Source organism: Schistosoma mansoni, chromosome 1, assembly GCF_000237925.1.
Source record: "Schistosoma mansoni strain Puerto Rico chromosome 1, complete genome".
NCBI classification, from domain to species: domain Eukaryota; kingdom Metazoa; phylum Platyhelminthes; class Trematoda; order Strigeidida; family Schistosomatidae; genus Schistosoma; species Schistosoma mansoni.
The window spans coordinates 39,312,145-39,324,432 of NC_031495.1; the positions used below are offsets into that span (position 1 = coordinate 39,312,145).

General features: G+C 33.5%; 1 protein-coding gene and 2 non-coding genes across 3 annotated transcripts in view; 1 reads left to right on the forward strand and 2 right to left on the reverse strand.

Moving 5' to 3' along the window:
• Nucleotides 1–3,415: 3,415 nt before the first annotated feature.
• Nucleotides 3,416–12,288, forward strand: part of Smp_156760 (hypothetical protein) — a gene marked incomplete at both ends in the record, with an annotated part of 11,391 nt that continues 2,518 nt past the window's right edge. Inside the window, 2 exons of the mRNA XM_018794363.1 lie at nt 3,416–3,442; nt 8,949–9,128. Coding sequence (XP_018648784.1) covers nt 3,416–3,442; nt 8,949–9,128 — 207 coding nt within the window. The remainder of the gene's footprint in view (nt 3,443–8,948; nt 9,129–12,288) is intronic.
• On the reverse strand, nt 3,999–4,001 carry Smp_tRNA_01053_Pseudo_CGA.1.1. Its single transcript has one exon. It is a non-coding gene (tRNA).
• On the reverse strand, nt 12,002–12,073 carry Smp_tRNA_00639_Pseudo_CGA.1.1. Its single transcript has one exon. It is a non-coding gene (tRNA).

A 12,288-nucleotide genomic window follows, 5' to 3' on the forward strand; every position in this document is an offset into this window, starting at 1 on the left:
CGTTTCGTATTAGAAGATCTTCCATCTTTCATAATCGGGAATTACCGTAGGCTATCTCGAAATCGGGCTATTATCTCGCTTACTACTCATTTCTTCCTGAATCTTCTATATTCTACCGAAAAACCTTTTACCTCGTCGTGCGCATCGCGTATGGAGTGTTTTAGTCATTGAGGTTCGCGTTGAAGAACTTTGAAGGGTCCTTCGTATGCTGATTCGAGGGGTCGTCGATGTGAGTCTCGACGAACGAAGACGTGTGTACTATGTCGTAATTCGGGTTGAACGAGAACATCAGTTGATTGAGGTCGAGTGTGAGCAGGTTTAACTGAACGCATAGCGTTTGTAAGCCTACTCGTGTAAGAGTTTAGATCCATGTTCAATGAAGAAGCTGAAGGATCCACGAATTCTCCTGGGAGTCGGAGTGTCGTTCCGTAAACGAGTTGAGATGCCGTGTATCCAATGTCAGCTTTCACTGCATTGCGGATACCTAGCAAGACGAGTGGAAGAGCGTCTGTCCACTGTGAAACGTTTGAAGCTGATAATGAAGCTTTTAGTTGTCTCATACATACATAAATAAAAGAAAACAATACAACATAGCAACTTCTGAACGACTAAGTAAGTAGGCACACACTAATAAGTAAACATTTATGTAACACCGTTGGATGCCGGCTCAGTGGTCTATCGGTCAAGGGCTCTGGCGTGATACTGGTAGGTCATGGGTTCGAATCTCGCGAGTGCGGGATCGTGGATGCGCACTGCTGAGGAGTTCCATAATGGAACGAAACGGCCGTCCAGTGCTTTCAGGTTTTCGATGGTGGTCTAGCTTCAATTGACTCATGATTTCAACTATGAAAAATACTGAAATCTCCAAAAAAACCCCTTCTGATTAAGAAATAAAGCGATTGTAATATTGGGATTATTTCTAGAACTACTGTGTAGTCAATACTTTCTCTCTAACAATACACTAAATTAGGTCAGAAAAATAAAACTCACCAGAAGTATCAAAACAAGTTTAGTTGCAAAATGAAACTTTTTTTTCTTTATTGTTTAAGATAGCATTTTATTACCCAGTTAAATCTCGAAATTACATAGAAAACAATATAAATGTTTTACAGGGTAGAATATTTGTCCACAGGTTTGTAGCCCATCTGATTCTCAATATTCAACATATTTACAATGCCCATCAGTTTTTTTATTTTTATTTATTAAGTGAAGACCGTATATAAGAGAATAATTTTCACTGAGGATTTCATATTAAACCCCAACTTTCAATTTATTTAGTTTTTCCATTTGGAAAGTTGAGATGCTCTACAGTGTCGTGTTCACAGAAGACATGTATAGATGACCTTAGATGATTAAAATGAAGTCCACAGCGAAAATTACACTTTTTTATGCAGAACTATCACGTTAAATGGACAGGGAAACTCTTAGAAACGTTGGATAATGCATATTTACTGAACATCCAAAAAAGATGATTATCCTATTACAGTCTAACTAATTTAAATGTTTTAAATAACGGTTAGTTTTTTGTTTGCTTAAAAATAAAAGAATTGATTGAATACGATTATTGGTCGCTAGTGTATTCTTAAATAAGATTATCATTAGATAGGATGTGAACCTGGTAACAAAAAGTAGTCAGTTGCAGTAGATGATTTTAACAATGGAAAAATGCAAACGGTCGTAAATAAAATTCATACTCGTTAAAAAGCTAATGACTGTCTGAGATCAATAGTTCAGTATATACTTTATGGAATGTTTGGAGAGAAAGATACTTTGTTAACATCAACATTAAGTTTCAAATCGTTCAGCTGAAATTTCTTAAATAAGACGAAAGGGTTGTCCAGATTCACATTGTTAGCTGCATACCGAACATACTAATAATTACATTCAAACAGTAAATTTAAAGTAATATATTATTACAGATACTTCACATGCATTTGAAATTTGAAGTCGGTTTTCAACATGAGCTGTTATAAATTAGAGAAATAAACCGAAAATTTTTCTGACAGTATTTTTTATCATGATTTAAAGCTTATTGACAGTTCTTGGCAACGTATTTTCATATACACTTGAACGTAAGATTTTGAAGTTGATAAGCCCGGCGATTTCAAGACATCATACATATTGTCTGAATTCCATTTCGAAGTGTATGGGGAATGGTATTGTGACTAAGAGAATTATTTACCTGATTAAGGTCACTACCTGCAGACCTTTGCCTAGAACACTTCAATATCATGTTAATATACATTTGGCTAATCTAAATGAGGATTCAGTTTTTAGCACATTGTTATTATTAGTATAAAGGATTTGAGGTTTGAATTTGACTATTATGATTAAAATTCTTATTATCCAAATATTTATTATCTCTGGAATATCTGGAGTTTGTGCCAACATTAGTGTTGTCCAGAAGGTGAATAAATGCTCCATGATTAAACTATTTGACTCACAGGATGCAACTCCTTAAAAATCACCTACCTAAGCTATAAATCTTTCCCATCTAAAAATTGTTTTCTTTCGATAATGCTATTTAAACCATTGCCCGTGCAGTCTGAAGTCCAGAGAAAGAGAGAGAGAGTAAATGTAAATTGCACAACTATATACAACTTGTGTGATAAATATTTTATCAATATGTGGAACTTTTCTTTCATTGCTTGACTATGTGTACTCACTAAGGTGAAATTCAGTAACAGTTTAAATAGTATTGGTGGGATCACTGATATACACTCCTGAGGTGTCCCATACTATGACGAAACAGCAGTCCAGTGATTCCTAACTATCAGTAGGTGTTTAAATGAGATTGCTCAGGGATTGAAACAATGAAATTCAACGATCTTCGCAAAACACTGTAAAAGCAAAAGAATATTTCGCTAGGGTAAACACGTAAGTGTGAGTCAGAGATAACTCAGCGATAACAAGTAATCAAGAAATAAATTCTGAGGATTGTTATCAATCCAAAATGATTTTTAACAAAACAACCACTGAAAAATCCAAAAAAAACATTTGACAGGTATTACATTCTTGAAATGCAAAAATAAACTATCAGATATCAACTCAGTTGTTTAAAAGTAATATGTTCGATACAACTTCTGACTACCTTATACTCTATACTTATCTAAGTTTCTGATGTACACTACCGAATAGTTTCAGTAGTGGAATGAAACGGTGTTTCGTTATATTTTTGTGTTTTTTAGTAACTGCTTAGTTGAATTCAGTCAATCGTTGATGTAGGCCTCCTTCATTAGGATCATCTGTCACATTTCTCACTGCATTATCGTCAGTTTTAAATGTTTTGAAGTTTAAATAGTTCGTAATGAGATAATGATGTTAGCTGACTTCTTTAATCATACAAAATTGAATGCAAAAATCACATCACAGTGTTCACCTATTTAGCCTGTCCATTACATTGTAATGTATAAGTATGACAGACCATCTGTGCTGGCCAGTAGTAAGTTTACCGCACTGTCAACACGGTTAAACATTACCGATTGTAGCTTATAATACATATTTCATACAGATTTTTTTAAAGTTAGAGCTGTGGATTCGATCTCTAGCGAGGATATAAGTATGTAACTTTAAGGAACATTATAATAGGAACAAAAAAACTATGCAATTTTTCCTAATTTTTCAACGGCTATCTAACTAAAGTCAGTCCTTTATGGTAACTATTTTCATATCAAACAATTCCTATTAAACTCTCATCTTAAAATTTATCGATTTATGTCATCTCATTTAACTAGCAACCATAACATAATAATATTCCTGTAGGAGTTGAGTTTTATAGCTGACGCAGAACAATTTCTCAATAATAGAATAATTAATTTCAAGACAGTCTATGCACCTTGATGATGAGTGCCTCAAAATTAGGGATATTTACAACATCTAAGGTTATTTATAGAGTTGAGATCATGAGTCAATTGAAGCTAGACCCCCATGGAAAACCTGGAAGCACTGGACGGCCGTTTCGTCCTATTATGGGACTCCTCAGCAGTGCGCATCCACGAACCCACTCTCGCGGGATTCGAACCCAGGACCTACCAGTTTCGAGCCGAAGCCCTTAACCGATAGACTACTGAGCTGGCATCCAACGGTGTTAATGTCTAACTTCAACTGATTCACGAAATTGAGCAACCATTCACCAATGTCATCAGTGAGTTACTATCTCACAACAGACCTGGTTGAACTCCACCGGTTACTGCTTCTCACTAGAACTCCAGGAAATACCTCAAGGAGTCAGTCACTAGTGAGCACATGATCATTAAGGGCTTCGGCTCGAAACTGGTAGGTCCTGGGTTCGAATCCCGCGAGAGTGGGTTCGTGGATGCGCACTGCTGAGGAGTCCCATAATAGGACGAAACGGCCGTCCAGTGCTTCCAGGTTTTCCATGGTAGTCTAGCTTCAATTGACTCATGATCTCAACTCTATAAATTACTAAAATCTCCACAAAACCCCTTCTGATCTAAGGTTATGTAAAATGGTGAGTATGTTCACAGGGAACGAAATCTAAGTAATAACATTTAAATTCTAATTTATTAACCAAAAATAGATTAATAGTTAAGTTATAGCATAAAGAAACTCATTACGTTCACTTCATTTCCGTGAATTACATCATCATTATGTACTTTAATCTGTGTATTTTATTGATTCAAACTAAGATAATATGGAATAGAACAATAAGTTCTTTGATTCATGTTTACGACATCTTTAATTTAATGGCTAAAAGTACATTATAGAAAGATAATTTTAAAGGAGAGAATTATTGTTTATATATATAACTTGTGTTTCTTGTAGAATTTGAATCCTCAATGTCAAGTTACTTAAACTAGTGACCATATTGTTACTTAGTCAATAGAAGCTGATCAACACTAAAGGACTAGACAAACATGACGGTGGTTACTACATAGTGATTAATCAATTGTAAATATCTCAGTCCTACAAAAGTCTAGTCACTGGCTGGAAAACTCGGACTTTGAAGCTAGGTTACATCGGTTGGACTGTTACAGGAAGCACCAGTTCGTTGTAGATTACAGGTACACCTTGTTAAAAAGCATCAACTTGCTTAAAACCAGATTTCATAGTTTTCTTCTGATTATCTTGAAACACCTAACATCATTGGTTATGCAAGTAACCAGACAATACATCACATTGGATTATTAAATCTTATTAGTAATACGTGGATTACTAAATGAACAGTCATCTATTTTGTCTCTCTCTTTTCCTCGAAACATACTACAGAAATATACAGAATTTACCAGACAACACCGCATTCTAATTGAGTTGTACAGTGTTTACTTGACTTTATTCTAGTTAGCACATATTTTTAGTAAGCTTCTTCTTTAGGAGACGAGGTTACTAACCTCCTGACTGATCCTCCTTATTTACCCAGGGTTGTGACCTGTAGAATTAACCCTAGAAGGGTTTCAGGCAGAGTTTGCTCTTAATAGCAACTAATTCTTCACAATAATAACAGCACTAAGTTACTTAAAAGATTGTTAATATCATCAGCATCTTTTTGATAGGTTAGTCGGTATATTTTCGTGTCCAGAAACACTACTTACTACAAGATCACTGAAATACAAACTTGACTATTTAGTTATTTGATTTTGGTTGTAAGTTTTTTTCACTACTTCATCCATTTTATCAAATGAATGAAGGCTTTTCACATTCTACAAACTGAATCAAATTTAGAAACTAATCTAATCTACAAATAACTGCAAGATGATGAGACACTGATGACCATCTCCTTCCCACTTTCACCTATATATTAACATATTAAACAATAATTAAATCTCTATAGTCCAGCCTTCTGTACATTATAGTTTAACGATCGTGGATGAGCACTGCCGGACGAAACGGATGTCCAGTTCTCCCAAGTCTTCAACGGTGGTCCGGCATTCATCCAATCATGATCTCAATCAAAAGCTTAACAATCTCCACAACCCCACACCGATGAGAATTATAAGTCAATCTAACTAAACTAGATTGAAAAGCATATGAATGTCCAATATTTTACAGAGAATTTCAAGTACATAATCTTATATATAATATTGACAGGTTGCTATGTGTGTGTATGTATAATTGATTATCATTAGAACATACAAAAAGTCAGTCACCTATTTGTTGCATGTGTATATTTATAAAGTGAATTAATCGTAAATATAGTTTAATTTCATTCAATTCTTATGACACGTCAATCTAATTAATTGTGAACAATTTGAATATCAATATAAATAAATGAACATTCAATGTAGGTGTGTAATTCTGTGCTGTTACTATATTAGTTACAAAACCTAATTTTTTTAATGTTACATAATTAAACAATTTTTTTTTTTTAAATAACTGAAATCAATGTAGAGAAAAAAACAAACACACTACTAACACTTGATCTGTTGAATTAATACTTATTTCTGAATTGATACTGGTTCTAGAATTGCATAAAAAGCCAAAATAAAGTTGATAGTTATCTATTATTTTTTTTTAGTTTACGTATGGTAACATGACATTTTCAAGATCATATGGTCTTTCTGTAATCATTTTATTAGTAAAGGATTAAGTTAGCGTCAGCTGATTATAGATCCATGTACTGGAATTTGAATACAACTTGTGATTGAAGAGCTGTCCTGATAACAGGAGTTCGAAGATATAACCCGGTGTAGATTACCAGAAGAACATTAAGGATTTAATCAGTTCGTTGTTTTTAAACACATATTTTTTTTTGAATAATAAGATAACTGGTTCAATCTCCTGTGGCGAGTTCATAGATGTGAATTGATGAGGAGTCACATACTAAGATGAAGTAACTTCCAAGTGCTTCTGTGTCTTTAATGGTAGTTTAGCTAAGATCAATTCGTGATTTAAATTATGAAGATAATTCTAAACAGTTATATATTTATAATACCCACAGGTTGATTATATTGAAGTGTAAATTTTTCTGACCAATAGTAACTATCACAAAACTTAATTTAAACAAGGGTTTCATATAAATTGACGTCATAGTGCACATAATTAAGAAGTACTTAGAATAGTTTCCACATTCCATTCAATTTAATCAATATAATATGATTCATACTAAGGATTAGATAAATAAGACATTGGGTACTACTAAATAATCAATGATGGTGTGCTTCTGAATAATTGTATCGTTTTTATAAATAAAACATTTTATAGGTAAATATATCAAATGAATAGACTGTGTGATTGTTTATATATATATATATATATATATATATATATATAGTATTGTTGTTACTAGCTGGATACAATTAGTTGTCTCAGTGACATGATCGGTTCGAAAGTTTCAATGTTATAATAATTGTCATTATTATTATTGTTACTAACTCGTTTTTTACTGGTTGTTTGTTTGATACTACTACTACTACTACTACTACTAATAATAATAATAATAATAATAATACTGATAATAATAACCAGCTATTCAATCAATAAATGACAATACGAAGTAAATAATAATATATATATATATTTGTTTTACATGTTTGGTTACATGACACATTACATCGATTATTAAATGAGACAGAATTAATAGGTGGTTTTTGTCAGTGATCAATATTATTTAGGGATAGTACTGATATCAGGGATTCCTGAGGAATTGTTTCATTCTAGCATGGAACATTTATAGCAACAAATTGCATACTAATTGAAGTTGAGATTTTGAATCAATAGTCTAAAAGTAACTCAGTCACAACAAGAACTAAAGGAATTTGGTGTGATGCATAGTGGTATCATGTCAGTAGTATCTGATAAAACGAAGAAATCGGTTGTCAATTACATCCTAAATGAACTCAGCCCGTGATAAAAACTATCTGAACATCAAAATGATCTCCGCAAATCTAGTAACCAACCCAGGATTTCTTTTATAGGACTGCTACAATTACAGGAAACAGTACGTTTTGATATGGACACACATATATGAATAGATCTGTTGATAGATAGATGGGTTGACGTAACTTTTCCAAAAAAATTTTTTTGTGATGTACTCCTGTCAATCAAACTGAAGGTTTACACGTGGTTTATCCGTTATTATCATGGATCTGAACTTTTAAATATATATCTATGAAACAACTAGATGACACACTTTATAAAAAAGAAATATATATTTTACCAATTACGAATGAATATTAATCATGACGGTTCGGAACGCCTTTTTTGCCAAAGACAATGATATGCCACTCTAGCCTGATTCATACTTTTGTCTGTGTGAGATAATGCATAGGGGATATTTAACATGGCATAGTTGCACATATTCCAACATAAATATCTTTAGAACATTGGTAACCTTTGTTAAAGACGCCAAGTGATATTAGGTTCAAAATTCTAAACAAGAATTGAAGTAAATCAGATGAGTTCTCGTGCTATATATTAATGAGTAACCATCTAATTCAGTAGAGTGCAAAATGATCTGTTCATATAAAATAAAATTTTTAAATGGGGTACTTTTTAAATGTTATATAACTGTGAACAACAGCTGATATAGTTGTAAGTAAGTTGCCACTGCTTGAACGAACTTAGGTTCTTCCGATATTTACCTTTCACTTCTCTAGTTCCCAAATAAGTCAACTTGAATAAATGGATTTTTTATACAATCTTCTATAGGATCTCTTAGTTTACAACACAAACTGACTTCAATTGTACAACCATTGACAATTAGGAGTCATTGGATAGCTGTTTTTTCGTAGTGTAGGACTCCTCAGTAGTGTCTGTGTAGGACCTCATCAACCAGCATCGACCTAAGGACGTTCAGTTCTAAATAAAATCACTCAACCTTCAAACTACTAAGCCGATATCCTATGGTTTACATTTCTTGTATCACTTAATTCGTGATATATTAGGTAAAAAGCTATCTTCAAATACTGTTGGTGGGTAACTGTTTCACATAAATCAACTTATTTTATTCCATAATTTTCCTTTTTATACAATTTTCTTTTTCTCTCTAGTTTGATCAAACAACCAGTTCTGATGTATATGATAGAATTTTAAAAAACAGTATATTGGGTACAAGACTAGTGAAAAAAGCTGTTATATGCAATCGTCGATCAGGTGCGATAAATGCTTATGGACCAGAGGATTTTACACCATCTATTGAACAAATTAATAAATTTATGATATTATCACAGGTAAGTGGTTTATAGTTTCAGTCAATTATTATCTAATAGCATCGATGATACCTCTTTCACCATAATTGAACTCCACCAGTAACGGACTTTCATTGAGATTAAGATCCCTTTCCAGAGTACATTCTCTATGCTACTATAAAGATTTTGTGAAGTTTGTCCAATATGCGAGTTATTTCACGAACTTACTCTTAGTGAGGTCGTAGATGCTCACTCCCAAGGACCATTTATTATGACTAAACAATTGTCCGGTGCTTTCTGGTTTCCATGATTATTTAAATTAACTCAGTTCATAATATATATATTATTCAATAGTTTTCATGAATATCCTATACCATTAATTATCGTTAAATGTATTTAATTTACAGTGATTTTCATGTAATCCATAGGTACTTTTCATCATAATATGATGTTAGCAAAACAATTATTGGAAACCATGTAAATTTAAGTTATCGTGTTTACCGTTAGTTGCGAAGACTGTTAGTTATCTGTTAACTAGAGATATATAGATGGTAAGTTTTGGAAAGTTGCAAACTAAAACACAACAAGCATTCAGTTGTTTCTTTTGTTTTCAAGGTTATTTTTAGATAATGTTACTTTGTGATAAAACAAAGTAGTCACATGGTGATTAACTTAAGAAATAGTGTACTATTCGGTATCGTGTAATATTTGATTCCAATCTAGATTATTCGACTGAATAAGGGGATTTCTATCTAAACAGAAGGTACATAGTTGCAATAATGAGAAATCCAATAGGTTAGAGGTGGAGAAATTACAAATCTGTTGGTGAACTCTGATACAGGTAAAACTTCTATCTAATCTATGATAGACCAGTATTATACTATATGAATATTTCATTTTGAAATACTCAGAACAAAAAGAGTTTGTAAAATTGTATAATAACTCTATCAAGTTATGGATAATGAACACGGTCATACGTTTAAAGTAAAAAGGGTCGGGGGAAAATAATAACGCATCACAACATACTTTGATTTTTGCTAAGAGATATGTAGTTTGTTCATGATGTTTTGTTACAATGGCATAAGTTCTTGTCAAGCTAAAATGTGTAAAATGCAATTCTCAAATTTAGCTGGACTACTATTGAAAAAAATGGAAGCTCTGGACAGCTGTTACGTCCTGGTATGGGACTCCTCAGTCTTGCGCGCGAGCGTCTAGCCTCCATTCCCTCTGGCAATGTCGTGGATGTAAACTTCAAATGATTTCCATACTAAGAATAAAGGACCGTCTTTTGCTTCTAAGTTCTTAATCGTGGCCTAGCTAAGAACAACTTGTGATTTGAAACTGTCAAAATTATACCGCCTCCACAAATGACCTATACTAATAATCCACGATTTAAATTTAATCAACAATAAATCTTACTGTTTAAATTGAGCTCATGTACTACTGATCAGGTGAATCAGTGGTGCCAAATTACTTTCCGTAGATGGACAGTTTGTTGTCTTAATTTTTTAGTTTCCGTATAAAAATCCAATCTCGAGGAAACTGATACTGTCTGTGAAATTCAAAACCACGTCACTTGGTAATAAATATAGTTTAGTTATATCTCAATGAGTAAAACGATTGTATTTCTGACGATTCGTGACTTTATGTGAGCCACTTCTTCACTTAGGTTTGAGCAGTATACATTTTTATTAATATAAAAATCAATCTGAGGAACTTAATGATAATGTGTTTGAATTATGAAATTGCTGAAACGTAACACAAGCTTCAAATGTATTCTTTGATTCAATTATGATTCATATTTTGTCCTAAAAATAGACTATTTTAATCCACAACTTATTCAGTTGAAATGTATTCATAGATAATGCACTATGAAAGATAATATCGATTACTACTTTTAACATATATACATATATATGGGCGTGGTTTCCGGGAATTTTTTTCATGTTGATTCTCATTTGAGTTTCTAGTACAATTTTTTAAAAAAACGACGCCGACCCGTCTAACCTCTAAATGATGGAAGTTGTAAATCTTCAGGAAGAACTTTAAAGAAAAATATTTTGAACTACTTGTTAGTAGTATAAAAAGTATAATGAATGGCTTACACATCATAGCGTGGTATTTCTCATTCTAATCCATGAAAATCACAATGTATTTTCAATGGTTTCTTATCAGGTTTTGAACTTAAAAGTGGAAGTATCGGCTAGGAACATTTTAAATCGTTATGGTTAGCAGAATTAGACTGATACATGTATAAGATTAGCCTACGGGAATTGTGAAGATAGTAGTATTTTCACTGTTGAAATCATGGATTAGTTGAAGTTAGATGTTAAGACCGCTGAATGCCGGCTCAGTAGTCCGGAGGTTAATCGTTCTCATGCGAGACCAAAGGTCCTGGGTTTGACCCCATGAAGCGAGATTGTGGATGCCCACTACTGGGAAGTTCGATGTTAGGATGAAACGCCCCTCTAATGCTTCCATGCTTTCAATGGAGGTCTAGCTCAGATCATATATATACATATTATTTTCTCTACCCAAACACACCGGATTTACCGAGTCAGTCTGGTTATCGTAATAGTAATTTTTTATTAGAAGAATAATTAAACTGATAAATACACATTGACTTGTTTTAACTCCATTATAAGAAGAATGGTTTGAAATGTCGGCAAAGAATGCTCATTGATACTGAAGTTTGGTATTGTTGACATCAATTCTGCAATTATGTCAATTCTTTTGAGGGAATATGTTAAATAAAACCACTGATTATTATCAGAAGGGGTTTTGTGGAGATTTTAGTATTTTTATAGAGTTGAGATCATGAGTCAATTGAAGCTAGACTACCATGGAAAACCTGGAAGCACTGGACGGCCGTTTCGTCCTATTATGGGACTCCTCAGCAGTGCGCATCCACGAACCCACTCTCGCGGGATTCGAACCCAGGACCTACCAGTTTCGAGCCGAAGCCCTTAACCGATAGACCACTGAGCTGGCATCCAACGGTGTTAATTTCTAACTTCAACTGATTCACGAAATTGAGCAACCATTCACCAATGTCATCAGTGAGTTCCTATCTCACAACAGACCTGGTTGAACTCCACCGGTTACTGCTTCTCACTAGAACTCCAGGAAATACCTCAAGGAGTCAGTCACTAGTGAACACCTGAAACTGGTGGGTCCTGGGTTCGAATCCCGCGAGAGTGGG